The following is a 27,896-nucleotide window of genomic DNA, read 5'->3' as shown; positions in this document are numbered from 1 at the left end:
GTTCTCCATGACTCTTTTTACCCTGTAATTTCTACAGGGAAGAGAATGAGTGTGTATATTCTGTGAGGCACATAGATCATTGTGGAATAACAGTACTGATCAATAAACAGGGTTAGCTAATAGTGCTGCTAACTGGCTACTTGTGTTTGTGCTTAGCTTCTATAGTGAGGAGAGCTTCCCCTGATCTGTGTAGCTCAAAAGCTTGTACCTTCCACCAACAGAAGCTGGCCCAATAAAAGAAATTATTTAATCTACCTTGTCCCTCTCATATCCTGGGACTAACACGACTACCACACTGCAAAAAAAGTCATTTAGGAGAGTTGACCTTTAATACAAGCCTTTAGCCTTTTTTTCTTCAGCAACAAAATATCACAGTGAATTTGATGAAATAACTCATCTCCTTTAGCAGTTTATTTTTTAAAAGTTACAGTTTTACTCCTCAAAGAAGTTCCATTGGTTGAGGTAAAGACTCTAGAGGGGCAGGTTACGTCATCTGGAACAAGACCTTCTAAGTGTACATTATGAACTGTTTCAACCTGGACCCACAGAGAGACTATATATAATTTGGAACACATATTCCAGAAAGCCTGAAGAGAAAAAAGTGACAAAAAAATATATAGCGGTAGCCATATTTCTAAATGATTCTCCACTCTAAAACTGGAAACGCTTCCAGCGGTTCAGTGAAAATGAAACTCACAAAGTTACAGACACATTTTTTGGCTCACCATCATCACCTGCTGAAGTATCTGAGACATGCCTGAGCAGTTTGTTATTCTTCTCTAGGACTAAAATCAACGGATTTAGCCATCTGACTCAGGCAATACTTGTCCAGTAAGCATTCTAGATCTCCTAGAATACCCCATCAATCCACCAGCCTTTGACAAATATATTCTGAAAGTAATATTTCAGGCCAGGCAAATGTGGGTATAGACATTTATTTCTAAACCATATTGATTATAATTTTGAATCCCAAGCAACTGAAAGGTGAAAGATCTAACTGCCTCATGCTGTTAGCTCTTCTATTGTGGATGCCTGGAGTAAAGCAGCTAATCTACACTACAGCAGCTACAGCAACACAGCTACAGCGCTGCAGCCTTGCCTCTCTAGTCCTGTGCTGTAGATGCATGTTAAATGGACAGAAGGGGGTTTCCATTGAGGTAGGTAATCAACCTCTCCGAGAGGCAGTAGCAAGGGTCAATGAAAGAATTCTTCTATCAACCTAGCTGCAACTACAGTGGGGATTAGGTTGAGTTCACTACTTTGCACTGGGTGCAAATTTTTTCACAGCCCTGAGCAACATAGCTAGGTTGACTTAAGTTTTAGGGGTTGGCCGGGCCTGACAAATTTTCCATTGTAGGTGCACTTCCAATATTCAGGCAATTGTAACTGAGAAGATAAGACTGAAACCTCTCAAATATGTCTACATTACTAGTATTAGTGCTTTTGAGGACACTGTGTTTACTGCTACAACTGGAACATGGAGATGTATTTAAAGATTATAAAAAGTTTACATTTGGACACAGAGGACCACATTTAAAAACAGTCTCCATTTTGTGCATGCCATTTAGCACCTAGAATCCATTGCTGGTGCAAACAACAACATGTAGACATTTAACTATCTGATTGTGCCTGTAAATGAATACAAGCAGTATAAAATAAATTTAAAATCTGGTACACCTCGCAGTCGTACATTTATTTACTTTACTTCGCTAGTATTTTAAAGATGAATGGATTTTGACCTATGGCTGTTCATATTCAAAATAATCACACACTAAATTAATCCTGAGACTGTATCAAGAGTACTGTATTATGTTGAGTTGCTAAACAACTTGTCACAACAATGAATCCCCCTTTACTATTTATTTTGCGTATTCTAGAGAGATAATATTGCTTCCTTTCCATTGCTGTTCTGCAATAAATATTTTTCTATCAAGCTTCCACAGTAGTTTGCCTGCAATTAACTTCTGAGTCTGCACCATAGCCTTTTCTACCTAATGAACTAGGATGCATTTTTCCCCTGTGACACACTAGAATAAGCAGATTTCCAGGTTTTTAAAAAGGCATGACATGAAGAAAGTTGTTTTCCTTTTGTGCAGCACAGTGATTTTACAATTACGATATACCTAATTACTAGTGTTTAGAACAGATGCAAATGTTGTCCAATTAAAATTCAAGTCCATGCTACAAATGAAATATCTAATTTTTGTTATGTTGCAGTAATGATGTTAGGTGGCTGGAAAATATACAAGAGATTTTTTTTCTCCCATTTAGGCCATTGAAGGCAAAAATTAACTTGGGATATCCTTTAAGCATCAATTCAGGCTGAAAACCAAAGTCATCCTTCACAAACCACACTGTATTAAAGAGAACTACAAAAAGGTATTGTGAAGCTATTCCCCTAATTAGGCCATAAAATTGAAAAGATGCATATGAGAAATTGAAGCTATTTAATGTGAAGCTGTTTCATAACTGAGCTCCTAGACTGCTTATTGTGATATTTAATATGACTGTAGGTTCTAGCAATTAAGACTCAACAAAGATTAGAAAGCTTTGCCAATTTCTCCAGATTCAAACGACTTGTTCTCAGACAACACACCAGAGATCAAAATTTTGCTTCTAGTCAGCTATTCCAAGTATTAAAAACGAAGTACAATGATTCTTATAATCTAAACACCCACAACATTCTGTTATTATTATCTCATTATAGCCATTACAATCCATAAGTATCCTCCTCAAAACTCTTAAAATGTTTTCACAGAATCGGACATTTCCAGATGGTATTCATACTGTTTTTAACAGTTTGAATAACATATTGTTTCAGGGAGAGCAATTATATTTAAAAGGCAGTTCGGTCCTTTATCACATACAGTATCTCCATATTTTTAGAGCTCTTTCATGAGATGAGCAAATGTTAAAGAGTCCTTCACAAATGCAATCCAGTGCTATTGTTTTGCCAACCCAAAGGACGGGAAGGAAGAAACATTCCTACTTCTAAAATATTTGGAAAAGAAACAGGAAAAATTTCAAGCAACGCAAATTAATACAACCTCAGGGGCAACAGCAAATTGACCACCAACATCTTGAATGGATTTTAGGAGATAAAGTAGCATTCTTAATTCTAAACAATTAGAAAATACTTAAATATGATTTAAAAACTAGTTATTTGAGTACCTGATTGCTAAATGGACCTATATCTATTCAGCACTGTCTAAACTTTGCCCAACTGAGGGCGTCATTTAGCAACTTCCATGGAACCTGAGGCCACAAACAATTTGCATAAAATGGAGCAGATTGCTGATGCTCTCTGCTTTAACATGTATGCACAGCCCTCAGAGACAAATGACCCAGTAAATGACATTGCTTCCACTCTATTCTAAGTGTAGTATGGCTGTCTAGGATTTGTAGATTTCACTGGCCACACCACCATCATGAATATAAGGGAAGCCACAGTATAACTCCATGGTTTGAACTCACTATACTGCCATGGTACTACCAGTTTCTGTATCACTTATGAATACACAATATTTGTAACATAGGTGAAGCTCTACCAATTTGATATATTTTGTATGTTTTACACGGCACTAAGAATCAAAAGAGGAACAGTATGCCCAGTCCTGTATAGATACACAAGGGGTAGAGGTGGCGTAAGGTGCCTTTTCTTATTGAATCATTGTGTATGGATTGGGCCCAATGCTACATGAACATGAGAACGCCCCATATCTATCAGTGCAAAGTCCTCAAATTGGTGGGAAGAGGTAGGAGACATAGCCTTGCTTCTTCTCCACATCAACCAGCAGGCCTGACCTTGTACAGAGTGAGTTTGTGGGAGGGAAGCATCCACTGCACCCTCCAAAAGGTGGCCATGCATCTTCATACCACCCTTAATGAGAGCAAGTGAACCCTCAAAAAGTTTTCTAGTAAACTGGCATGTTTACAGTCACTTGGGAAAGTATTCAGTGATAACCCTTTCGTTATGACCTTTTTTATAGATTCCTTTTTTGGTTAAATGAGGTTAAACCATTTGAAACTAATTCCCACTGAGCACGGGATATCTGATGTCTGACCACCGGAAATCACTGTCAGCTGGCTCACACAAAACAAAGTCTTTTAGAAAAAAACATGGTCTCATGTCCCAAAAGACCTTAGGCATGTACTTTGGAAGAATGATCAAGATCATTTTACACATTCCCTCATTTTTACTCACCTATTGGTTAACACTAGATTGACAGCTAGCAGCACAAGACTGGCATTTAGCCTTGCTGCTGCATGAAACTGCTAGACATGGTGGGGAAGGGATGCAGAATTAATTCTACCTGTAGCTGTTTTGGGAAATACTGACTCTGGCAAAATGACCTCAGTTTAAGTCATAGAATATTTTTAGGAACAGATTAAGGAAAATGAGTGATCTTGTACACGAGTATAACTGCAGGACCAAATTATTTAATTAAGTATAGACTTTCTCAAATTGAAAACAAATTAAAAAAAAATAAGAGCAGAAGGTGAAAGTTCACTTTCCAAACCCTTTTTGTTAATATCTGGCCTAACAATTTTATTATTTCATTCTTCCCGAAACCTTCTTCATTCATACTTCTTCTAAATAGAATCAGGTTGATTTAAAAAAAATCTTCTGAAGGGTGATAAGCAAAAATAGTACAACAAGAAGGTTAAAATTTCAATAATTTTAATGCAACCCCCATTAGAATAATTTACCATTCATACTATTTGGATTCAGCATGGACTGTCATTTTACCAGCCCATTCTTACATAGTTCAATAATGATAAGGTTAGCTTTGAAGTGGTTCTTTTATGTTAATGACACATTCTCCACATGTTGGGTCGTCACACTTGAGGTTAAAGAACTGGAAATGTAAATTAATGCCCATTAGGGTGGGCAATAGCTGATCATTAACTTTGGAATTTTATTAGATCTGCCAGCTTTACTCATTCTAATTAAAGAACAGTAGTAATTTTTTTTCCCCAACACATCATTAATGTATTCTTCCATACTGACATTTTTCAACTTGAATTCAACTTTTTTCTTTTTGGTTAAACTTTTTAATTTAACAAATTCAAATATAGTCTTATCGAAAATTTTCACACTAAACAATTAAAACAAACATGCTCATTTTAATCTCATTTTCTTGCTCGAGAAAGAAAAGTAACTTCAGAGTGTTACAATCTGTGAATACACATGCAGGACACAAGCACTTATAAAGCCTAATCTAACAATCTAGAGAAATCTAAATGATAATTTTAAGTCTTAAAATAAAATGTTTTGTTTTTTATTTGACCCCTTTTATAGTTATGAATCTGTTTTTAATCCTTCAAAGATAATTAAACAACAATAACATTCTTAACATACAGCAAAATAGGATACTTACAGGTCTCCATGCCTTCATCGTCATCATCTGCAACTGGTTTATCGTATGATTTGTCAATTGCAGCTCTGAAGCTCTCATTGCAACCTCGTCCTCGGATTATCCGTGGGCGCGGACGATGGAAGGGAATGTCACCATTCAAAGTCACCTCAGCAACAGCCGTCTGTAGACTTTCTAATGAGCTGGATTTCTTCAGACCTAATGAAGGACCCACATCTCTTGTTGGGGAACCTAATGGTTAAAAAAAAATGGTTAATCAGGATTAGTACAAAGGAATGCATGCTTGATCCTACACACTCATAGTGAAAGTCTGTGGGGATATACTTAACATTATTCCCATCATCTCTGTAATCTGTAGGGATTACATGTTGGTTTGAAGAATGAATGAGTATGTCATGTCTTAGTCAATGACATCTTACACGTTCAGCATAACATCTAGAGAAAATATCTTGCCTGCTAATTTCAAGTGGCTTTTTCAACTGAATTTTAAAGACTTGCATCAAAACATTACAGTACACTAATTTTATAATGAAATGCATCTGAATAATCTAAGTGGACCTGATGGGACAAATTCACATATTTGTTGAAAAGGTCCGAAGTAGGGATCCAGTTATTCAGGTAATACTCGACATCATCTGAAAAAAAACTTAAATTCTGGTACATAAATGTTTGAGGGTGGTGGTGGGATTCAGAACCATCTGAGACCATCTCCCATCAGTTAAACTTGAATCTTTTTAAAGGTGCAGATAAAAATGAATTATATGATAAAGGACTTTCTTTCCCACCTCTCTTCCCAGATTTCCTCCCCTGCTTGTGGTCCAGATGCCTGACCTTTTATAATGAGGCAACCACACCTATGATCCAAATCGTCTCACTTCTCACAAGGTGGCATCATAATGTTCAAAATAGCAGAGTCAGGTTGGAAGAGCTATCACTGAGACTTTTACCAAAGCAAACAGGGATAGGAAGAGGGATGAACAGGAACAAATTTTGTCAGAAGTTCCATCAGGAATATGTGGTAGTTTGGTCTACGTGGACAGAAGTGCAGGAGAACAGGGAGAAATAATGAAATAGAATGGGAAGTCATCTGTGGTTACGTAGGGTTTGTTGTTACGGGTAGTCTAATAAGTGAGATCTTGGGTCAGTCTCTAGTTTTATTATTTGAAGGTGGTGATGAAATAACAGTAAAAACCTCAAAAGGCTTGACTGATAGCTCATACATGGGGGTTCACAGAATCATCATATCTACAGATGGAAGGCATACTGTACATTTATTGGTGTTCTGGCCTGCATACTTTTGAAGGTGCCATGTGATCACACTTCCAGTGCTTTGTTTGGGAGACCACTACACAGGCTAATAGCTCTTATTATGAGGAAGATTTTCCTTAACTTTTCTTACTTCCTCATTCTAACTGCGAGGAAGTCCTCATTTTATGATATAAAAATTCCACTGCATCACTGGTGTTCACACTCTTCAAATTTTTTCAACTATTATCATATCCACATTTAGTTGTCGCTTTGCCAAGCTATATGTACGTAACTCTTTTCAACTGCATAAATAAAACAATGTAGTCCTCCACCTGCCAGCCCTTTTCACTGGTTTGCCCTTAACTTTCTCCCATTTTTGATTATCTTTCTGGTAATAAGATGCATGTAAATGAATATATTATTCTAACAATAATAATATAATACCTAACTTTTATACAGAGCTTTTTGTTAGCTGATCTCAAAGTGCTTTAACAAAGGAAATCAGTAACTCCATTTTACAGAACGAGATAATGAGACACAGAGGGACAAAGTGACTTGCGCTCTGTCACTCAACTGGTCAGTGAAGAGCCAGGAATAGAACATAACTCTCCTGAGTCCCAGTTCAGTGCTCTATCCACTAGGACACCTTGCCTCCCACAAGCATGTATTATTCATACCAGAGCCATGAAGAATGATACTGTCATAAAGTGTTTATATTAGAAAGGTGCCCAGTAGGCCCCAACCTGGATTTGGGCCTCACTGTGCTAGGTAGCATTCAAAGAAAAGTAGACAACAGTCTAACCCATCTTCCTAGGACTATTATATGAAAGTAAATGTCTTAAATTTGAACTAAATATATTTAAATCTAAAACAGAAATTGTAAAACCACTGACCCCAAGCATAAGCTAATGCAGCGTTTCCCAACCAGCCTACCCTGGGGGTGTGCAAACGAGTGAGCATGCAGAACAGTGGCAAGGCAAAATTCCCCCATACTACTCACTAATATGGCAGAGTTGAAGAGGCGTGGCAGTTGAGTTCATTTTCCTAACTGGAGACTTAGCTCTCAAAAGTCTGAGAAATAATGAGCTAAACTGAACAGCCTGAAACCAAGTGAACTCAAATAGCAGCTGCCAAAGTGTTTTTTCCACAGCTGTGCTCCTGATTGCATGAACTTGCTGAAAAATCGCTTCTTCCCCATGGCTGTGCAAACCCTGCAGAGCTTGATTCACACACAGGTCCACAAAAAAACACTGCAGTTTGGACCTCAGGCACTGGGAACAAACAAGCCCCTACAGATTCACTTGGAAGTTTAAATTTGTTGAACTCCCACCTCCAAGAAGTACCCTTCCTTTCACAGACAACTGATATCTTTGGAGGGTTGGGGTTATGGGGATAGTTGGGGGCATGGAACAGCTGTTGGGGTGAGCAAGGAAGGCCAGCTGGGAACAGGGAGTTTGATGTCTTCCCAGCTGTGCAAACAAACCTCACACCACATTCGCCAAACTTTTGTGAACATGGGCTGAAATTTGATAATATTCACACAGCTCTCACCTCTTTTCATCAGATAAATATTTCTGATCTAGTCATTATCCTAAAAAAACTTTTACACAGATTACTTTCTTGTATTATGTGTATGTGCACTTGTACACACCCACACCCTCTCTTCTACTGGTGCTTGCAGTATAACAAAAGTGATGAGCTGTTTACTTTTCAAGATTAAATTTTGTTAAAACCCATCCATGAGACAGAAAAATAAATGCCTGCAAAAATTCTGAAAGACAAGACAGCTATGAATAAACCTGCTGTTTGACAGATTCACTTTCATATATGAAGGGAGAAGGTTATCCCATTACCTAGCAACTTACTGGAAGTTTCCTTACTGCAAAATGAAATCTGAAATACCTTTCTAAATGAAATGCTCTTATATCTTTTCCTAATTACTGAATGGCTATATACTCTTTTTGTAAACAGTAATTATAAAGTAAGCATTATGTGCCCATTTACGCTCATAAAGGACATTTTAAAAAATCCCATTTCCTGCTGCCCAATAAAGATCATTGTGAGAACAATATTTATGTAAGTCATGCTTTCCCAAAGGGAAAGCTAGATGGGATATGACCTAATGTTCCCAGAGTACTGTAAAACTAATAATGGATTGTAGAAACGGGAGGAATATTTATTGAACTTGGGTGGCCATCAACATAAATGTGGACAGGTTGCAGAAGCTGAAAAAGTCAAGTATTGCCACAGAAGTAATGTAAGTACTGTGATCATAAAGTTATTTATATGTTAATACAACATTATAATCTGTGGCCATTTCATAGCAAGGCAACTGTTTTGAAAACATATGGTTAAGTCTTCCTTTAAACTGAGCGGAGAAGTTCAAGATCTGTGTGGACAGGATAATCATAAAGACAGTGGTTAGCCACAAGTCCTTGAGACACTTTGTAAACTTTTTTTTTAACAAGTTAATTTCAAAATCTATGAGACATCATAAATTTGCCTTTTTCCGCTACAGGGCTAATAGGAAAATATCAACTTTTTTCCATAGTTACAGTTTTGACAGTAATCACTAGAAATATTATATACTCAAAATCAATTTCTACTTCCTTTAAATTTAGTTTGAAGTCTTAATTTAAAGAAATACAGGATTTTCCCCCCCGGCCCCACATCGTGTGTGTGTGTTATTTTAAAGTTTTAAGTTATCAGCATTTTCCTCACCAATATTTTTTCCTGACAAATGACTGTTGATGAAGCCAGCCATCTGTAACCAAGCAACACTCCTAATGAACACCATGCTCTGTGCACCCAATCCCTTTGCACTGTATATAAATGTTCATTCATTCATCCAAGTGTCCCCCAAAATGCGCCCCCCCCGCACTTTCTCTGGCACATACATCATTGTTCCTTAAAAGGCACATATTTGCACCCTTATGGCACCTAGGTGACCACCCTCAGGAGTGCGGCATGCTTCTTCAGACTGCAAACACCCTTTCTCAGAGGGCTAGGCACCCTCATCCCCACGTAAACATATGCACGCCTTGTATAACCACTTATGCACATATGCGTGCAACCCATCTGCTCTTTGTCCCCCACTCTGACCACATATACACCACTCCTCCTCAGAGTGCACCAAAATAACCTTATGTGAGACATCCACACACATACCCCCATAGATCATTTTTCCTACCACACATCCTCACTTGGGATGTGCACCTTTACACACCCCTCTAGCCAGCATAAACATGCATCTCAGACCACACATACTTCTGACAGTGCACATCACATGACCCTCCGCCCTTTGCTGATCCTTCTATTGTCCCCACATCATAGTAGCAAAGCATTATCTCATAGAACATACTCCCAACACTACCTCATAGCACATGTGTACTCCTGGAGACATATGATACACATGGCTCATATATACCTACTTGCTGCTCCCTCCAAATGCCTTAGTTCTTCTTTTCTACTGTGCTGAACTCCCCTGCTCAAACAACAACATCATACTTTCTCCCCCTTTGATATTATATTAAGTATTTATATAGTGTCGTAACTTTGCCTGATGATTTCCAAAGATAAAAATCATATGCCATCCCTGACTCAAAGGATGTATGATGTTTCCTTTATCACTGATTATTTTAAAAAGTCTGTAAAATGAATTTTTAATTGAATTTTATCTTCTAAATAATTTAGTGCACTTATTTTCTTTCTTTTAGAAAGCTGTTCTTGATCCTGTGGATGTTTAAATCAAAACTGGAATTATTGCTTTAAAAAAAATAAAATAAAAAAATAGACAGTTGACTTCAGTTTCTATCCTCAATAAAACTATAAAAAATAAATTACCACTGGAGATTTAAAGTAATGCTAAATGGGGGGAGGGGGGAAAAAGAGTATGCTACACAGTGGCAGATATTGATGATATAAAAACCTGCCCTGCTTCTTAACTGTAAACTTGTGCAAGTCCACAAAGTTTATTTTATTTTATTTTATTGGTCACACAAGAGCAGCGAGTCAGTGAATTTGTTTCCTAACAACCACTCTATTAAGTTCTGATAAACTAAAAACAGATTTTTTTTCTATTTGTTTTTCCACACTAAAAGAGCAACATTTGGTTTAAAGAAAGAAATAACAAGCAATTATATCTACTACTGAAAATAAGGGGAAGTTTTTTGAAAGCTGATGATATTCACCATGAAAAAAACAAATACATGATTTAGATAAGCTCTGAAAGACATCTTTAGTATTACAACAAGGTGTATATAGAAATAAGAACCAACTACAGTTACTGTATGCTTAACGCTGGATAAATGAGCCATGCTCAATTGCCACTGAATATACTTCTAAGCCTTGGAATTAACTGTAAACACTGCAAGGATAAGACAGTTCAAGTGAACTGAAGAAAGAAAAATAATTAAAAATCTATTATAGTACCTAGTGCTGGTAAGAACTTTTACTTTCCATTTCGGTCAACACAATTAAACCCAATCTCACTTTTAACAGAGTTTGAGTTTATTTTTCTAAAGTAAATATGCTGAAGTTTTCCATTCTATATAGTTCATCAGAATGTAGCTCATTACATATATTAAACGTTTGTCTTTTAAAACCTCATATAAAATTTCTCACAAACTACTGTACGTTATTCATTTAATTACAGAATCTATCTTCAGCAATGGCGGAACACCATTGGTTATATACAGAATCTGGTTAACATCATGGAAAAAGAAAGGAATAAAATCAAAGCACAATAAATTGTGGTCTTCCTTTTTCGAGCCACTGAGGCTGTAAATAAAATATTTATCTTGCTTAGCCCAGGTGGCTTCGTGGTTAAGGTCATACCCTTTAACCCAAGTTGTACAACTTGGGTCTCCCTGGAACTTAACATAAGTTTTCTATGTGGAATGATTTGCGTCTTACAAATAAAACCTAAAACAGTGTGCACCCTTAAATACAAGAATTACATTTTTCTTATTGCACACGTCGGTCTTTAGGCAGTGTAGTCACTGCTCTATCCTAAAAACAAGCTAAAAAGGAAACTAATATTTATTTTTGATAAATTAGGAGCTGATCCCGTAGCTTTTAGTAGTGCTTAGTAATGCAAGTAGTCCCAGGAGCAGAGCTGTGCGAATAACTGGTTTTACAGTTTGCTGGACAAACAAAGGAAAAATCAAATAAAGAACTGAAAAAGTAAAATTGTAATAATAATTCATTTTGGATTAAACAAGACATTTCATTCATTAAACAAAGTTTATTTTTTGAGATTTTTAAAAATAAAAAGGTAAAATTCAAAACAAAAAGACAATAAAAATTGAAACAATTCATTTTGAAAATGCCGAAACAAAAAGTTTCAATGTTGTGTTTCTTTTTTCTGACTGAAACAATTTTGTAATTCAACATAAATTTGTTAAATATTTCAGTCAACCTGAATCTATTTTTCAGCAAAAAAAAGTTTTGGAAGAAAACTGTCACGCAGCTCTACCCAGGAGTAGGATTTACTCTCATCAATAAAAGTTACAGAATTGTTTCCTGTGTTCCAATCCTACAAAAATGTACATACATTTAACTTTATGCACCAAGCATCCCATTGAAGTTAACAGGATTATCTCAATTTGTAAAGTAAAAAAAAGCATTTTGGTCTTAGTCAGCAAGATTTTAAGAGTTACCCCTAATGTCTATAAAGGTTATTAGTTTATGAGATATGTTTTTTCAGTCTATTGTTTTCTCTCTAAAATGTGGTTTAAACAGAGAAGCAACTGTAAAACACTAATAACAAATGTGGGTGGGACATCCTACTCCCTGAGTCATGCTAAAAATAAGTAATACTTCAGGTTTAAAAGGTGAATTATTCCTAATTAGAACTAAGTAATGTTACTATGTCCTCTGGATCTAGCCTAATTAAAATAGCATTCCAAAGGTCAAAAGCTAACTTGCATTAATAAATCATAAAGGCTCATGATTGCAGCTGGCACAATATTTTAATTACTAATAAAAATTATGCTTTGAATGCTATTTTTCATAATCATCATATAGAATCTGTTAGGATGCTTAGTGTATGAAATATGATTCTCTGTTTTGAATTCTAAAGGAAATTCAGCATGTACTAAGAATTTACAACTCAGACCCACAGTATGAGTCTGATGGCCATCTTAATGCAAAGATAGAAACTTTAGAATTAAACTATTATTCGCAAGCATGATGTTAACACTGCAATAGCTAAACAATCTGCTCTCTCTGGTCATCCCACTTTAAGTTAGAATTCAAGGCCTAAAGAACAGATTTCAGGATTTCTGAAAAAGAAAATCAAAACTAAAGTGAAAATTTATGAATTTCAGGACTGTAGGAACTGGTATACCGTTATACTGAATGACCTGCTTTGAGTATACTACCCAGATATATTTAGCTCTACACAGTTTTTTCTCTGTTCTGTGCTACTTGATTATTCACAATAGAAAACAGCCATGCAAGTATTGGAATATTCATGTTTTCATGCACTGTGATTGACAGTTCTGTAATTGTGGTTTGCTGCTTTGACCAAGGTTTCTATAGCAACAGCCTTACTGTCAATTCTTACCTGTTTTCTGGTCATCCATTGTACTGAGCTTAGTCTCGTCAGCTACTGTTAAAAGGTAAATATATAAGGTTAGCCCAGTTAGTGCCCACAGCCCACATGCATACAACATTCCAATTTTCTAAGTTAGGAGGCATTGGTAACGTCACACTTCATGCAAATAATATGCAACACTGAGCAAATATTCTTGATAAAAACAGCAGCAAACTAGTAACCATCATGCAATTTGTCAGTCACTTACATATCACAGGCAGGTACAATATGTTATTTACATGTTAGCGCATCACAACTAGCCAAGGCAAGTCAACACCACCAATCTTACTTTAGAGAAGGTGGTGAAGTAAGGATTGTAGTTAAGATATCCACAAATATTATAAAGCAAAAAGTACTCCTTGCATTTTATTAATTTCAGCATTTAGAATTTTTATTGTACAAACAGTCAAAATCTGCTTATTAAGGTTACTAGATTTTGCACTTCAAAACCTGAATCCAATGACACATCTATGGATAGCTTAGTTAGAAATGTTTTATACCTGATTGTTTCATCGCTTAAGAGATTATGTCCGTAAATGAAATGTTTAATTCCCTGTTTTGGTTGCTGCTACAGTATACAGTTTCCACCATACATATTACTGTACGGCCTAAACCAGAAGTGGGACTGGGCCACATTCTCTAATATGCTGCTTCATTTGTATCCCCATTATTTTCAGTAAGACTTATTGTAGATTGCTAGGATATCAAATAGTCAAGGATAATTATGTTTTTTTAAGGTATAGCCTTAAATTGAGAATATGGATCTCTTCCCAATGTCAACTCAATAGAAGTAGTTACTTTTTAAAAAATAGTATTCAGTGGTTTATTTTTAAGTACACATTTTCACCTGCTACGAAATATCTGATAGAGACAAGGTGGATGCATTAATATCTTTTATTGGACCAACTTCTGTTGGCGAGAGAGAGAGAAGATTCGAGTCTGGAAGGAGAGCTCTGTGTAACCTTGAAAGCTTGTCTCTCACCCCAACAGAAGGTGGTCCACCTCACTCACCTTGCCTCTCTAATATTGTGGGACCACTACGGCTACAACAACACTGCATACAATAATGAAGCATCTTAGTGTATAAGTATATACCCAAGTATATTCATATACATTTGTATGTTTACAACAAGCAAATTTATAGATATTTACAAACTGTACAGGCTGCTTGGCCACTCATGTTTTTATACCACTCCATCACACATACATGTTTAGCTCTGTGTGTCAACCATATATTTGAAATGACAAAAATCGATATTCACAACATCAAAAATACATTCAGATAAAACATTCAAAGAAATATCACTCACTACCTAAATCCATGCTTTTGGATTTTCGCGTTTTAACAAACTCCAACTGACTGGCGTCTGAAAATTGCTTTGTGCGTTTTTCTGACATGCTCTGGCGTCCAAAACCCTCTCGCTGGAAGGCAAGCACTGGATCAGCATCTGGACTAAGAGTGCTGTGGGAAGGAAAAAAAATCATGCAGACATTTATCAAGATCATGCAACCCTCTCATATGCAAAGAAAAGTCTTTATTTGGCACACGATTTCTACCTTCTTTATCTATTGATAAGGCAGCCAATTTTAAATAAACCACCGATGTAAATGGAGTTGCATCAAAAATTAATCTGGTCTATTATGTCCACAGCAACAGTGATTTAACAAGTATCAATAATTAAAAACCTACTAAGTCTTTATGGAAAAAATGTGTATATAACGCCTATGCACACCAAAACATATGCAGTAAAAACACTCAGAGCTATTAGCATGACAGTGCAGTTTATTTTGACTTTCCATATATATAGGAATAATTTTTGAGTATTTCTCATTCTTAGTGACACACATGGTTTGTTTTCCAAGTAAGTTTATAGTATAGTAGTAAAGCACAAATGTGCTGGCCTATCTGAAGTCACATGAATTTCTCTCAAACACTACAGTTAAAGAATTGGGATGAACCCGTCTCACATGGTTTTGAGACTATGTTCTCAATTACTTCAATTAAACTTATGGGTGTTCAGCATCTCTCATAATCAGATCAGAAACATCTTTCCAAAGGTCACACAGGAGCTCACAATTAGTATTGGATGAGCTGGTATAATATTAAAGTGAGGAATTCCTTTAGCAACAGCTGTTAATGTGGCTTATGTAAGTTAGAAATGTTCAGTTTCCTCTTGCTGAAGAGAATACATCGTGTGCTTCTTTCTTTGAAAGGGTTAAATTTCTAACTCTCTTTGTTTTGGCAGCTTACTCCTTTTTTGGTTTGATCTTCTTCACATAATTACTTATTTATTCAAGATATATCACATTTCTTTTAAAGCTGAATATCATGTCCAGGTAAATTCAGGTTTGTGTATGTTTATTCATTTAAAGTCATATCCACATGCTAAAACTTGATTAAATAAAAATTTCAAAAGTAGATCAAGGAGTGTGGAGAGTGGTGTGTTCTGAACACAGGATGAGGAGCCAGGAATTCCTGAGTTCTGATCCTAGCTCTTAAACTGACTGAGGGTATGGCTACACTTGCAGCTGTACAGCGCTGCTGCGGGAGCGCTCCCACGGCAGCGCTTTGAAGTGCAAGTGTGGTCATGGCGCCAGCGCTGGGAGAGAGCTCTCCCAGCGCTGCAGGTACTCCACCTCCCTGTGAGGATTAGCTTACAAAGCTGGAAGCCGCGCTCCCAGCGCTGGGGCACTGTTTACACTGGCGCTTTACAGCGCTGTAACTTGCTGCGCTCAGGGGGGTGTTTTTTCACACCCCTGAGCGAGAAAGTTAAAGCGCTGTAAAGCGCCAGTGTAGCCAAGGCCAGACTCTGCTTCTGAGTCCTTGAGCAAATCAGTTTCTCTTCAGCTTCCCCATCTGCACCTATCATACTTATCTCCCCCTCTGAGCTATTATGAGGACCAATTACTTAATTATTTGCAAAACATGTTAAAAATTATAGGTGCTACATAAGTACAAAGAATTACTTTTTCTCTCATCTAGATGTAAAGTACCAAAAGTCTCAATTTAATTGAAATCTAGCCTGCTAGAAATATCAGAAAGCCACATTATGTTACCAGTTTTAATGTCCAAAATAATAAAGAATTTAAAATATATTATTAATGAAGCAATACCTATTTCAATAATTAACAAAGACCAACATCATAGCCATTTGAACAAATACACTTTCCAAATGTATCTCAAAAGCACATCTATATGGTAAATATCCATACGTTAAAAAGTCAACAAGCATAGTTGAGTAACTAACACTCCAAAATAGCTAATTTTAATATTTTTCAGCTATGTTAAAGTCATCTTCCTTTTCACATTACTGCAACTCCGTTAATACCCATCACAATTTACTATGTTCTAGCGTATTTAACAAATAAGATTTCTGGAACGACAGCTGATTCTTAAAAGAATGTAACCGTCTACTGACCCTCGGTATTATTAAAATTCCACTTATTAATCCTGTCTTATTGCCCTTTTGTTTTCATAACATTTTCATCAAGGATTAGGGAGATATTGTCAGGCTGGAAAAGCTTACATTTTCTGCTGTGATTCAGAACAGCTGCCATTCTTGTTTGGATAACCCTTCGTCCATATTCTTAACTTTACCCTTTGAGCCTTCCAGCAATATCATACAATGCACCTTCATTTTATAAATCTTCCCTCACCCATTAGCAGCAGGAAATTAATGCAAAAATCTACTTCTACTGCTATTTATTTCTTACAAATAAAAAGCATTATATATGAGTAAGGCCCTAAACTGATCTGCTCTTTTACCTGCAATTGTATCTAAAGATCTCAACAATTTCTCATAAAGGAAGAGATTTAAATGTTTTTGCACAAAATGAATTCCACAATATCTAATCTGTTTTCTTTGCGGTTATTTTCATTTAAGCTCAGAAAGGTATATGAATAGTAAGCTACACTGCCGCAGTAAATATAAAAAGCATCTGCAGATTTCAAATGGGCTTTTACTTTATAGTATAAATTCTCTCCACCACCACCCCCATTCAGCTGAAAATTTCACTCAGAGGTAAGTATTACATGACATCTTAAGTGCTGTTCAATTTAAAAATCTTAGATTTACAGCTCTAAAACCTTTAACAAAAGAGACACATGGATATTTCAATGGTCCAAATTACAGGTGAGACTTTTCTACACGAAAATATTAACAGAAGAGCAAAATGTAGATTGAAAAAAAGTTATTTTTACCACAATTATTACAACACTGTTTAGAATCAGCAAGAACAATCTCTAAGCATCAACTCAAATAAACATAATATCAAAACAGAAGTAGCTGACTGGTGCAAATCAGAACCAAAGGGCATTGCCACTGATATTTTATTAAGATATTGCTGACACATTCATAACAGACCCAGGAGATGGGGCTAGTAAGAACACTCTAATTCTTCACTCTGCTTCTGTTAATTATCATGACACCCTTAGGAGGTGGTTCCACAGAGACGGTCTTTTATTTTGCTCATTGCAGTACATTATTACTAGACTTGCAGATTAATGCACAGTTCTCTTAGATCTGTATTAACAGTATGCAATATTTCTTTTATTAAGAGCAATAAACAAGTTAATAATGGGACTAATACATTAGCCATTGGAGCTCAGATGTAAAAATCTACACATAAGATCACAGATTCAACCCAATTGGGAGGTTAAACATGAGGTAATTTGGTTTCAATATTTTAAATTATGGGAAATATTAGTATACTACTTCTGCAGTACTTATAAATCACACCTCTGAACATCATATTTATCCTAAATGTTCAGGAAATCTTAACTTGTAAAATGTTATGTGAGCATTAATATATAAATAGCAGGCCTAGATTAATTTCTAAATATATTATCTAAAACACATTCATTATCTAAAATACACTAAAAGCTGATGCATGTGTCATAAAAGTCTCCTAAATATATAGTGGTACACAAAATAAAATCTTGGTTTTATTTTGCAGAAATCTTATTTATCGAGAGAATTATAAATTAACATTTTCCATTGAATTTATCTTTAATGCTTTATAACCTTAAGCTTCTAACAAGGCCGCCCTACAAATACTGAGATTTTCTCATTAAATGTAAGCCTGGCTCATCTTATAATTTGACTATATAATATTAATTCTGTTAACACAGCTCTATATCAATTTGGTCCTAATAACAGTTGGTAACACTTTTCTAAATGTGTTTTGACACCGCATAAATCTATACAGCTAGAAAGTAAAAGTCCACCAAAATTATCTGCACGGACTCTCTTATTGAAATAATGGCAATGAAAGGTTTGAAAATGTTGTGGTCTGAATGTTGGCTGACCATATGTTCCAATTTTAGAGAGACAGTCCTGATATTCGGGGCTTTTGCTTATACAGGTGCCTATTACCCCTCACCCCTCTTCTGATTTTTCGCACTTGCTATCTAGTCACCTTATCTGAATGTTAAAAATAATAATAATATTCAGTGTAGCTAACCATTAAACTAAAGAAAAATAAATTATTACAATTGACTATCATTTTCATGCTCTGGACTATGGTCTTACCAGTCTGTAGATTCATTAATTGTGGCTTTAGCCCATGCGCCAACATCTGTGGTTCCAAAACCCATATCATCATGGGAGCTGGAAGATGATTGGTCAGAAAGATGTGGTGGAAGTACTGGCAGCCTATCATCTTCAATAATAACAGTGTCATCTTGCGGCATGTTCACTGTTGGAGACAGCTGGTATTTACCTGTTCAATATGGGGAGGAGAATGGAAGAAGAAACTGTAGATAAAGACCTGAATATTACATATCATATAATCTCCAAATGATAAAATGTCATGTCAAATCTGTCACATCATTGATAAGACTGATGTAGCACAGTTAGTAAAATTACATGTGACTTAAGAACATAAGAATGGCCATACTGGGTCAAAGCAAAGGTCCATCTAGCCCAATATCCTGTCTTCCAACAGTGGTCAATGCTTAGTGCCCCAGAGGGAGTGAACTTAACAGGTAATGATCAAGTGATCTCTCTCCTGCCGTCCATCTCCACCCTCTGACAAAAAGAGGCTAGGCTATAATAGCCATTAATGGATTTAACCTACATGAATTTATCCAGCTCTCTTTTAAACCCTGTTATAGTCCTAACCTTCACAACCTCCTCAAGCAAGGAGTTCTACAAGTTGACTGTGCACTGTGTGAAGAACTTCCTTTTATTTGTTTTAAACCTGCTGTCCACTAATTTCATTTGGTGGCCCCTAGTTCTTACATTATGGGAACAAGTAAATAACTTTTCCTTATTTACTTTCTCCACATCACTCATAATCTTATATACCTCTATCATATTCCACCTTACTCTCCTCTTTTCCAAGCTGAAATGGCCTAGCCTCTTTAATCTCTCCTCATATGGAACCTGTTCCAAACCCCTAATCATTTTAGTTGCCCTTCTCTGAACGTTTTCGAATGGCAGTACATCTTTTTTGAGATGAGGAGATCACACATGTACGCAGTATTCATGATTCTTAATATTTTCTATGGCATTTTGAGTAACACATTTTTCAACCTGTTTAACAAAAAGCAGATGTAACTTTTAAATTTATATAAAAGTCCTACATCATCAGAATAGACTAAACAGATAAAAATATGTCACAAAGGGGCTTTATTATGACAATGTTCAGTAATATCACTATACTTTTAGCCTGAGTCGTCATTTCCTGTTTTTCAATGCAAATGTGCTCAGGGTTAAAGAACAAGTGAAGATATTTAGTAGAACAGTAAAACAGATGCTACAGAAAATGATCAGCCTTAAAACGTTGTCAGTTTAGTCTTAAATATATATGATTACCTCAATATTTGTAATATTACTGAGATAAACTTACTTATACTTGCTATAAGGAATACCTATCAAACTGCAAATATAGAAATGAAGTTATTCAGTCATCTCAGGCAACTGGCAAGTTATTAAGAGTGACTCCAGTGTATTTGTTATTCAAATTCTTCCATGAGATATAAGCTTCTCTGTAACTCAACACTACCCCTCTAGACATTGCTGCCTGCTAAAAAATTGCCTGCTAAAAAGTTTGGTTGTTTCCTGGGCATAGGCTTAAATATTTCCAATAAATCACCATGAAACAAAATGGTAAATGTTGCAGGAAACTTTGGTTTGATATAAACTGTAATTAACAAAACTGTCACACTTATGAACAACAAAGAACAAGTTTTATGAAATTAAATGACTTATATGGTATGGTATATTATATATGTATATGTAATATAGAGACAGAACCCCATGGTGCTGTATAGTAATAACGTATTGTGTTATAAAAAGTACCATGAGTTGGAAATGTCTTGTTAAAATGAGCCACACATGTGGCCAGATATTAATATTTTGCTCATCACTTATAATACACATAAGTACAAGTGTAAAAACCTGTATGGAGTTATGCGATCTACAGCAATTCTTATTTTTTTCCCTTTTATATAATCATGCTGCTGTACTGGTACTTTAATTTAGCCAATAAATTGATACAAAAGAACATTAGCTAATCCAACAGGATATTGGCTAATTGAATGTATTTTATATGGTTATTTAAAGAAAATGTTGTGGCTGAATGAGATATTTTCTAAAATAGATGAAAATTATTGGAATACACTGGTACTAAATGGCAAACAACCCATCATTGTCAAACTGAAATGAATGTGTTCAGTTTGCATAACAGCTAATTCTTTGCACAGCAATCACTTCTTTGATGGACAGGCTAATGGCTAGCCCGGTAATGTACTCCTTTTCAAATATATTGCCTACAAGATTGTTAACTCTGCAGTTAATAATGTCTCCAAAGAGTTGATTGTGAGAAAGTAGAACCTTACTGCATTTTACAGATTGAACTTCTAGTTTGAGAGGCTAAAGGAATTCAGTAACATTTTTAACTTTTCCTCTACCATTCTTAATGTTTGAAAAGAGTGAAGAATTTTATTTTATTTTTTATTGTATTTTATTGATGTTTTGAAATTAAGAAGTAGTTAACTTGAAGCACCCAGGATTTTCACTGCAGACGAAACCAAGTGGGAGAAGGGCTTCACCTTCAGGACACAGTTGGACACACCTCACCAATGGAGAAAGTTAATCATGTCTCTTCCGTGGAGAGTTTTCAGCCAGCTGTAAACAGAACCCCCACTTGGAAAGGATGAATCCACTGCCTTGCAGTAAATGTTGCAAAAAAAGGATGATACTTCAAACTTAGCAATCAAACCTAACACTACTGGTTCAAGAATTTGCTCTTGAGATAGCCTGTTGGAATTCTACACAACCTCTCAAAGGTATAGACTCGGAGTCTAGAGAAGCTCTATATGTTTCAGAAGCTGAGCAGCTTCTAAAGACCTCTATCCTAAATCTTTTTGTAGTGCTGCTACCAGGGGTAGCTCTATATGTTTTTTGCCGCCCCAAGTATGGCAGTCAGGTAGCCGTCGGCGGCGTTTCTGCAGGAGGTCCACTGGTCCCGTGCCTTCGGCGTACCTGCCGCCGAATTGCCGCTGAAGCCGCGGGACCGGCGGACCTCCCGCAGAAATGCCGCTGAAGGCTCCCTGACTGCCACCCTCATGACGGTCTGCCCCCCCATGCCCCTTGGCTTGCCGCCGCAGGCACACGCTTGCTGCACTGGTGCCTGAAGCCGCCCCGGCTGCTACTGTATTCCAACACAAAGACAGCTCCACTTTTAGAGTGAGCAAAGCAATCCCTGTTGTGCGCATGTATAGTAGTTTATGAAGTACATTGGGACACTTAGGCCTTGGCTACACTTGCAAGTTAAAGCACATTAAATCAGCCCTGGGTGCCCTAACTCCCGAGGTGTCCACACTGGCAAAGCACGTAGAGCGCCTGGACTCTGCAGCTGGAGTGCTCCTGGCAATCCACCTCCAAGAGAAGCATAAAACTTGCCATGCCCTGGCTCAAATGCCCGGGTCTCAGTGTGGATGATGTGTTGCATTACTGTGCTGTGATTGGCAACCGGAAACATCCCATAATCCCTTGAAGTCAAGTGGCCACTCTTGTCATTGTTTTGAACTCGTCTGCAGGCATGCAGATATCCCTTTCAAAGTTCCGTTTCTGACAGCCCACATGTTTATCTGCTCTGGGACAAAGCAAACCATTACTGTGGAATGCTGCTGCTATGAGTGCGGGGGCGGGGGCAGAGGAGAAAGTAAGCCAGACCGGACCAGCTTCCTCAGGCTAGCGATTTAAATCGCTGCCCGAGCCCCGTTGCCAGAGCCCCCGGGGAGCGGTGGCAGGGCTCCGGCAGTGATTTAAAGGGCCAGGTGCCGCGACCACAGTGGAGCCCCATGCCCTTAAAATTTCTGCCAGAGCCCCAAACCGTAGGATAGCAGTGGCAGCTGGGAGCACTCAGAGCTCTTTCGGTGATTTAAAGGGCCTGGGGCTCTGCTGTGGTAGCTCCGGCGGTGATTTAAAAGGGCCCGGGGCTCCCAGCCACCGCTATCATAACCGGTAAGTCCTTTAAGTTACTTTCATCCCTGGAGACAGGGGGTCTGCTGCTGTCTGAACTTACAAGACAGCATGCTGACACACTCTCTGCCCCCCAAAACACACTGCCTCCGCCCAACACACTCCTTGTCACATACATACACACAACACACTCCCTGTCACACATACTTCCCCATTTGAAAAGCACGTTGCAGCCACTTGCACACTGGGATAGCTACCACAATGCACTGCTCTCTGTGGCAAAGCCACTGTGCTTGCGGCTGACAGTGTAAACGTATGGCAGTGTTTTCCCTGCTGCAGTCTCCAAAGGTTGATTTAACTCCTGGCCCCCTACATCTGCAAGTGTAGCCATGCCCTTAGACTGACACTGCATTTCATCCCAAAGTCTTTAGAGAGGCAAGGTTGGTGAGGTAATATTTATTGGACCAGCTTCTGCTGGTGAGAGCTTCACCCACCTTGCCTCTCTAATAACCTGGGACCAACACAGTTACAACTACACTGCATACAATCTAAGTCATTGTTATTCTAACCAAAACCTTGATAAATAACTTCTGATTAGTCACCTTTAGCATCAAACCTTGCTACGGTCATAAGAAATCAGCCAGCATTCAGGCTGCAACTAAAGCTAAGAGATGCAAGATGACTTTGTACTAAAACATTTCTTCAATACGAATAATGTACAGTGAATCAGCTCTACACTTGTGTGTGACAGAAATCATTTGCATAATGGACAATAAATAGCTACAGTACTTCAGAAAAAAGTTCTTCAACTTTTAAGCCTGGGCACAAGCAAGTTAGTACATGACCACATGATTTTGTTTTAAATTTCACTTTGGAGGAATTGCAAATGTGTTGCCTAGAAACACTTTTGAATCTAGACCAAAAAAAGACCAAAAACTAGAAACCCAGCAAAGACTACAGGCACAGATCCTCATTGTTAGGTCCAGATGAGAGGCAACTCATGCAGGTGAATCCAAGTTTTCACAGAGGCAGTATGGTAACAGCATGGATCATATACCTCAGTTATCAAGGAAGTAAAACATTCTAGGAAATCTCAAATTATAAATGCTAATAGAATTGCTAGGTCTAATGGATTATGTGTGTGCTTGTTACGTCGTTTATATTACTAACACTATGGTCCTTTTCCCTATGCCAAAACAAGCAGGTTTGTGGTTACTGACCACTTCTGTAACAGGCAATGCAAACACATTCATCTTGTGCTATTTAGTACACAATGACTCACACAACATGAAGCAGAAGATTGCAATAACTGGGATTTTATTTGATCAAAGAAGAAAAACTTATCAGAGGGGACTTGACTGAGGCATTCCAAACTGTTAAGATTATAGTCAATCCACACCGGCTTTCAAACCGGTTTTAAATGTGATGGGCTAATGGAGCTATGCTGATTTACACCAGCAGAGTCTGTCTCAGTTCCGGCAAAACCAGTTTCTAACCACAGTGGGCTAGATCACATTTATATACATTATTCAAACATGGTTTGACCTTCTCTATGGTGTCCAGCTGTGTAACCATGCAGTCCCATTAAGTATGAGGGCTGAGATAGACAGAATCAGTACTCATGTTTCAGAATGTAAGGGTATGTTTACACTGGAAATGCTATAGTAGCACTGCAGCTGTGCCACTGTAGCATTTTTAGTATAGACACTACAGTGACAGAAGGGGTTCTTCTGTCATCGCAGTAACTCCATCTCTCCTAGAGGAAACAGCTTGGTCGATGGAAAAACTCCATCTACACTGGGATTTAGGTTGGCTTAGTTACGTTGCACGGGGCATAACATTTTTCACAGCCTTCAGAGTTGTAGTTAAGCTAATCTAATTTCGTAGTACTAATCATTCCTAAAATGACCATTTGCAAGTGTCTGGATGGACTTTTATCCCCTATATGCACAGTACACACTGCAGAACTGGTCAGAGGCACAGTAGGTTTTAAGGGTTTTTGGAAAGGGTACAGTGTGTGTTTGTTTTTGATTGCTGAGACTTCAGTTACTGGTCACTGTGAAACAAAGAAACTGTACTTGATGGATGACTAATTTTATATAGCAGGGCAAATCCTGTATTTCTTTGATGTCAAATTATAGTGCATCCCTTGACATGCATACCAGATATCCTCTCCACGGCCTATTCACCTGTTGCTGCACAGGATGTTTACGTGGTAACTCATTAATGCACGTACAAATTTGACATGTAATTCCCCTGCACACTGAAAGAAAAAAGCAGTAGCTAAGTGCTGTACAAATATTTTATCTGGAAAACTGAGAGGGCAAAATTAGACTAGTGTCAGTTTTAAAACTACAGTGCTAACAATTTCAGCCAGATTTTCACTCCTTGAAACTTTTAATCAGATCTCAAAATAAAATGTGTTACTTTCTTTAGACGGCCGTGAATTTTTTGAGACAAAAGTTTCATGGATTTGTGATACTTGGTCACATTATCTTTCTTTTGGATTGCACAAATGCAATGCAATAGAGCTTAAGAGAACTTGTCAGTTTTAGTTTTGGCTTTGCTATGTGCATTCAGATTACAATATGACTGAACTGCTACAAAAATCACACAAACCAAAACTGTGGAGTTTCACAGAGGTCTAAGAAAGGGTGATTTTTCTACTTCAAAAAGAACAAGGAGAAATATTTACAAAGCAATAACTAGCATAAGGCCACAAATTGAGATTTTCACTTTCTGAAGCTGAATAGCTATCCTAGGGAACTGAAAACTACATTTACTCTTCCTTCATGTCAATTCTATAACAGGATCGCCAATTCTAATGCTGTACATATATGTCAAACATACTAAAAGGCAGTGGATTTAATGGCTATGTTGGAGTTCAGGACTTGCAATTCAAGCTAGCAATAGAAGTATTTTATGTCAGGTGCCATTTTAATCAAACATCTTCTTGCGTTTTAATTTTGAAAATCCTTACAAGTTAATCCCATGATTGAGCTACTCAGTAAGTCCAACCACTTCTGTGGCAAGACAAGTCTTTATGAACTAAATCTGTTAGTAGAAAGTTGAACTGCTGCAGAGCAAGTGCTAATAACCTCATTATCCAGCGGGGGCTATGCAGACAGTGTGGCACAGAATCCAAACAAAGGATGCATAAAATCACTTACAAGGTTTTAAAACTGGTGCCCTGCAAAGCACAAATTCAACTGAAATAAGGAAATATGTTATTACACATACTGGCTTCAGTTGACATTATTTTCTTTTTGAGTATGATTAAACTGAAGGTGAATCAGTGCTGAAACTTAACTATACATTCTTTACAGTAATAATCATGGACATTTTATTTGCATTAAACTTCACCACTCAGACCAAACAGACTAAAATGAAGTGTAGCTTCTTACCTCAGACACTGAAAAACATTTTAAAAGTTCCCATTATTTCTTCTGCCACCTGTTATGGGATCTGAAACTTACTTTCTCAATCAACTGATTGACTTCCCCTCTCACATTAAGCTAGCTAGAAGGCTTGTGATGAACAATTCTTTTAAAAAGGGATGCTTTAAACTGGTCATTGCCACTTTCACGTTCCATGCTTTGCACATAAATAATACATTAATCACCCTTCAATGAACCACAGAAAGGACAAAAACAAGATCTGATTAGCAGAGTCTACTTGACTCACCCATCATCCTACTTAGTGCCGCAGTCCTTGTGGGTGATTCACTGAGACCCTCAATTCCACTGTATAGCGAATGGGAAATTCTACGTTCTCTATCATCCAGTATAGTGTCTATAGGCAGCTCTGGCCCAGGAGGGCTTCCAGGTGACTCCAACTGCATAGAGAGAGGAAAATCAGCACTGAAGTCCATTTAACAGCATGGGGGAACCATAACAACTTGCCTAAGGCCTGGACTCGGCTGGGCACCAAATACGCTAGAACTTTTCATCCTGGACCCAAAATAATTTGCAATGACAGCTCTGCTTAATGACCAACTTTCCATGACACTTTACACTGCACCTCTCATAGTGCCTTGTCAGATTTCAATCCTTTCAGCAGAAAATATGTAGACAAAAAGCATTTTGGTCTACCTTTGCAGCATAATTTCTGAAATATACAGTTTGCGTGTTTCAATATTATCTGACAAACAACTTGGCCTCTTTCACACATTGATAGGCTGTCAGGACGACTCCTTGAAGCAGCAGAGAACAGGGAACCCCAGCCTGGCCCTTTTTGAAATGGTGAAATACGCTCTTGTACATAATTATCATGGGATCCCCCATGAAACTCCCTGTTGTACACATTAGAATTGACATACATGAACACATGCTGTTTATGATAAAATCTTTGCTCGCACTTTTCACCCTTAGGGTAAAGAGATTTCACATGCCCATCAAATCTGGGAATGTCCCATGTTTTCAGGGCCTTTCACAGCATCCCTGTAAGTTACAGAACAATCAGCATTTCCAAAACATGACAGGTCCCTTACACAGCCCAGAGTCCTCTGCCCAGCATGATTCCTCGAGACAGTACTCCCCCATCTGTGAAATACAAGATCCCCTATGGGGGCAGTAGGACGTTGCTTGGCCATGCAAATAAGGGGGGAAAAGAACAAACATCATTTCTCTCCCCCACTCCCAGCTGCCCTTCGTCAGAACTGTCTTATGTGTGTCTGGAGGGAGTCCCTATGTTTTCTCAGAAAGAATCTGGTCACCTCTCTTTTTACACACGCAGAACAGATTTTCAGAATGAAGAAAAAATAGGTTTTCTTCAATGTACTATAGAGAATCAGACTTCAGGGAAAGCAGAGCTCTTATATGGATGAAATAAATATAATCTGACATCATCTAAGGCAGCGACACTGAGGCTTCCAAGCTGCAAGTGGCTCTTCAAGGTGTCTTCTGCGGCTCTCTGCAGCACGTTATTAAAACACTGTGTGATTTAATTATTAACCAGCCTAGGTTATTAACCAATCAGGATGCTTTCACTATGTTAACCACCAATTGTAGTTGACAAAATAATAATACTTGGTCCGTCATTTTGCTGAGAGAATAATATGACCATATAGTACTATAGTCAATGACTTCACAATAATGTGGCTCTTTTGGGTAATGTTAATCACTGATTTGGCTCCTGAACCACTGAGGTCTGAGTATCACTGATCTAGGGGCAACAGCACCTCTAACTGTTAGCCGCTCTGCTGAGACTTCCAATAAGTGTCCCAGGAGTAATGTGAACACG

At 37.6% G+C, this 27,896-nt stretch overlaps 1 protein-coding gene and 1 long non-coding RNA gene across 11 annotated transcripts in view; one reads left to right on the top strand and one right to left on the bottom strand.

The window, feature by feature from the left end:
* LOC127044385 (uncharacterized) overlaps nt 1–2,373 on the top strand; it is a 44,199-nt gene extending 41,826 nt beyond the window's left edge. The window contains exon 3 of the long non-coding RNA XR_007772470.1: nt 2,272–2,373. This is a non-coding gene — a long non-coding RNA (uncharacterized LOC127044385). The remainder of the gene's footprint in view (nt 1–2,271) is intronic.
* The window catches only part of PARD3 (par-3 family cell polarity regulator), a 658,805-nt gene that overhangs the window by 190,553 nt on the left and 440,356 nt on the right, over nt 1–27,896 (bottom strand). For 4 of the 10 annotated variants that reach the window (XM_050939008.1, XM_050939012.1, XM_050939013.1 and 1 more), the window contains 5 exons: nt 26,340–26,490; nt 18,756–18,945; nt 14,535–14,686; nt 13,195–13,239; nt 5,382–5,609 (listed from right to left, as the gene is read on the bottom strand). In XM_050939008.1, coding sequence (XP_050794965.1) covers nt 5,382–5,609; nt 13,195–13,239; nt 14,535–14,686; nt 18,756–18,945; nt 26,340–26,490 — 766 coding nt within the window. The remainder of the gene's footprint in view (nt 1–5,381; nt 5,610–13,194; nt 13,240–14,534; nt 14,687–18,755; nt 18,946–26,339; nt 26,491–27,896) is intronic. The other 6 variants (XM_050939010.1, XM_050939015.1, XM_050939017.1 and 3 more) reach the window with 3 other exon arrangements.

Source organism: Gopherus flavomarginatus, chromosome 2, assembly GCF_025201925.1.
Source record: "Gopherus flavomarginatus isolate rGopFla2 chromosome 2, rGopFla2.mat.asm, whole genome shotgun sequence".
In the NCBI taxonomy this organism is placed as follows: Eukaryota; Metazoa; Chordata; order Testudines; family Testudinidae; genus Gopherus; species Gopherus flavomarginatus.
This window is presented reverse-complemented; position numbering and strand designations above follow the sequence as displayed.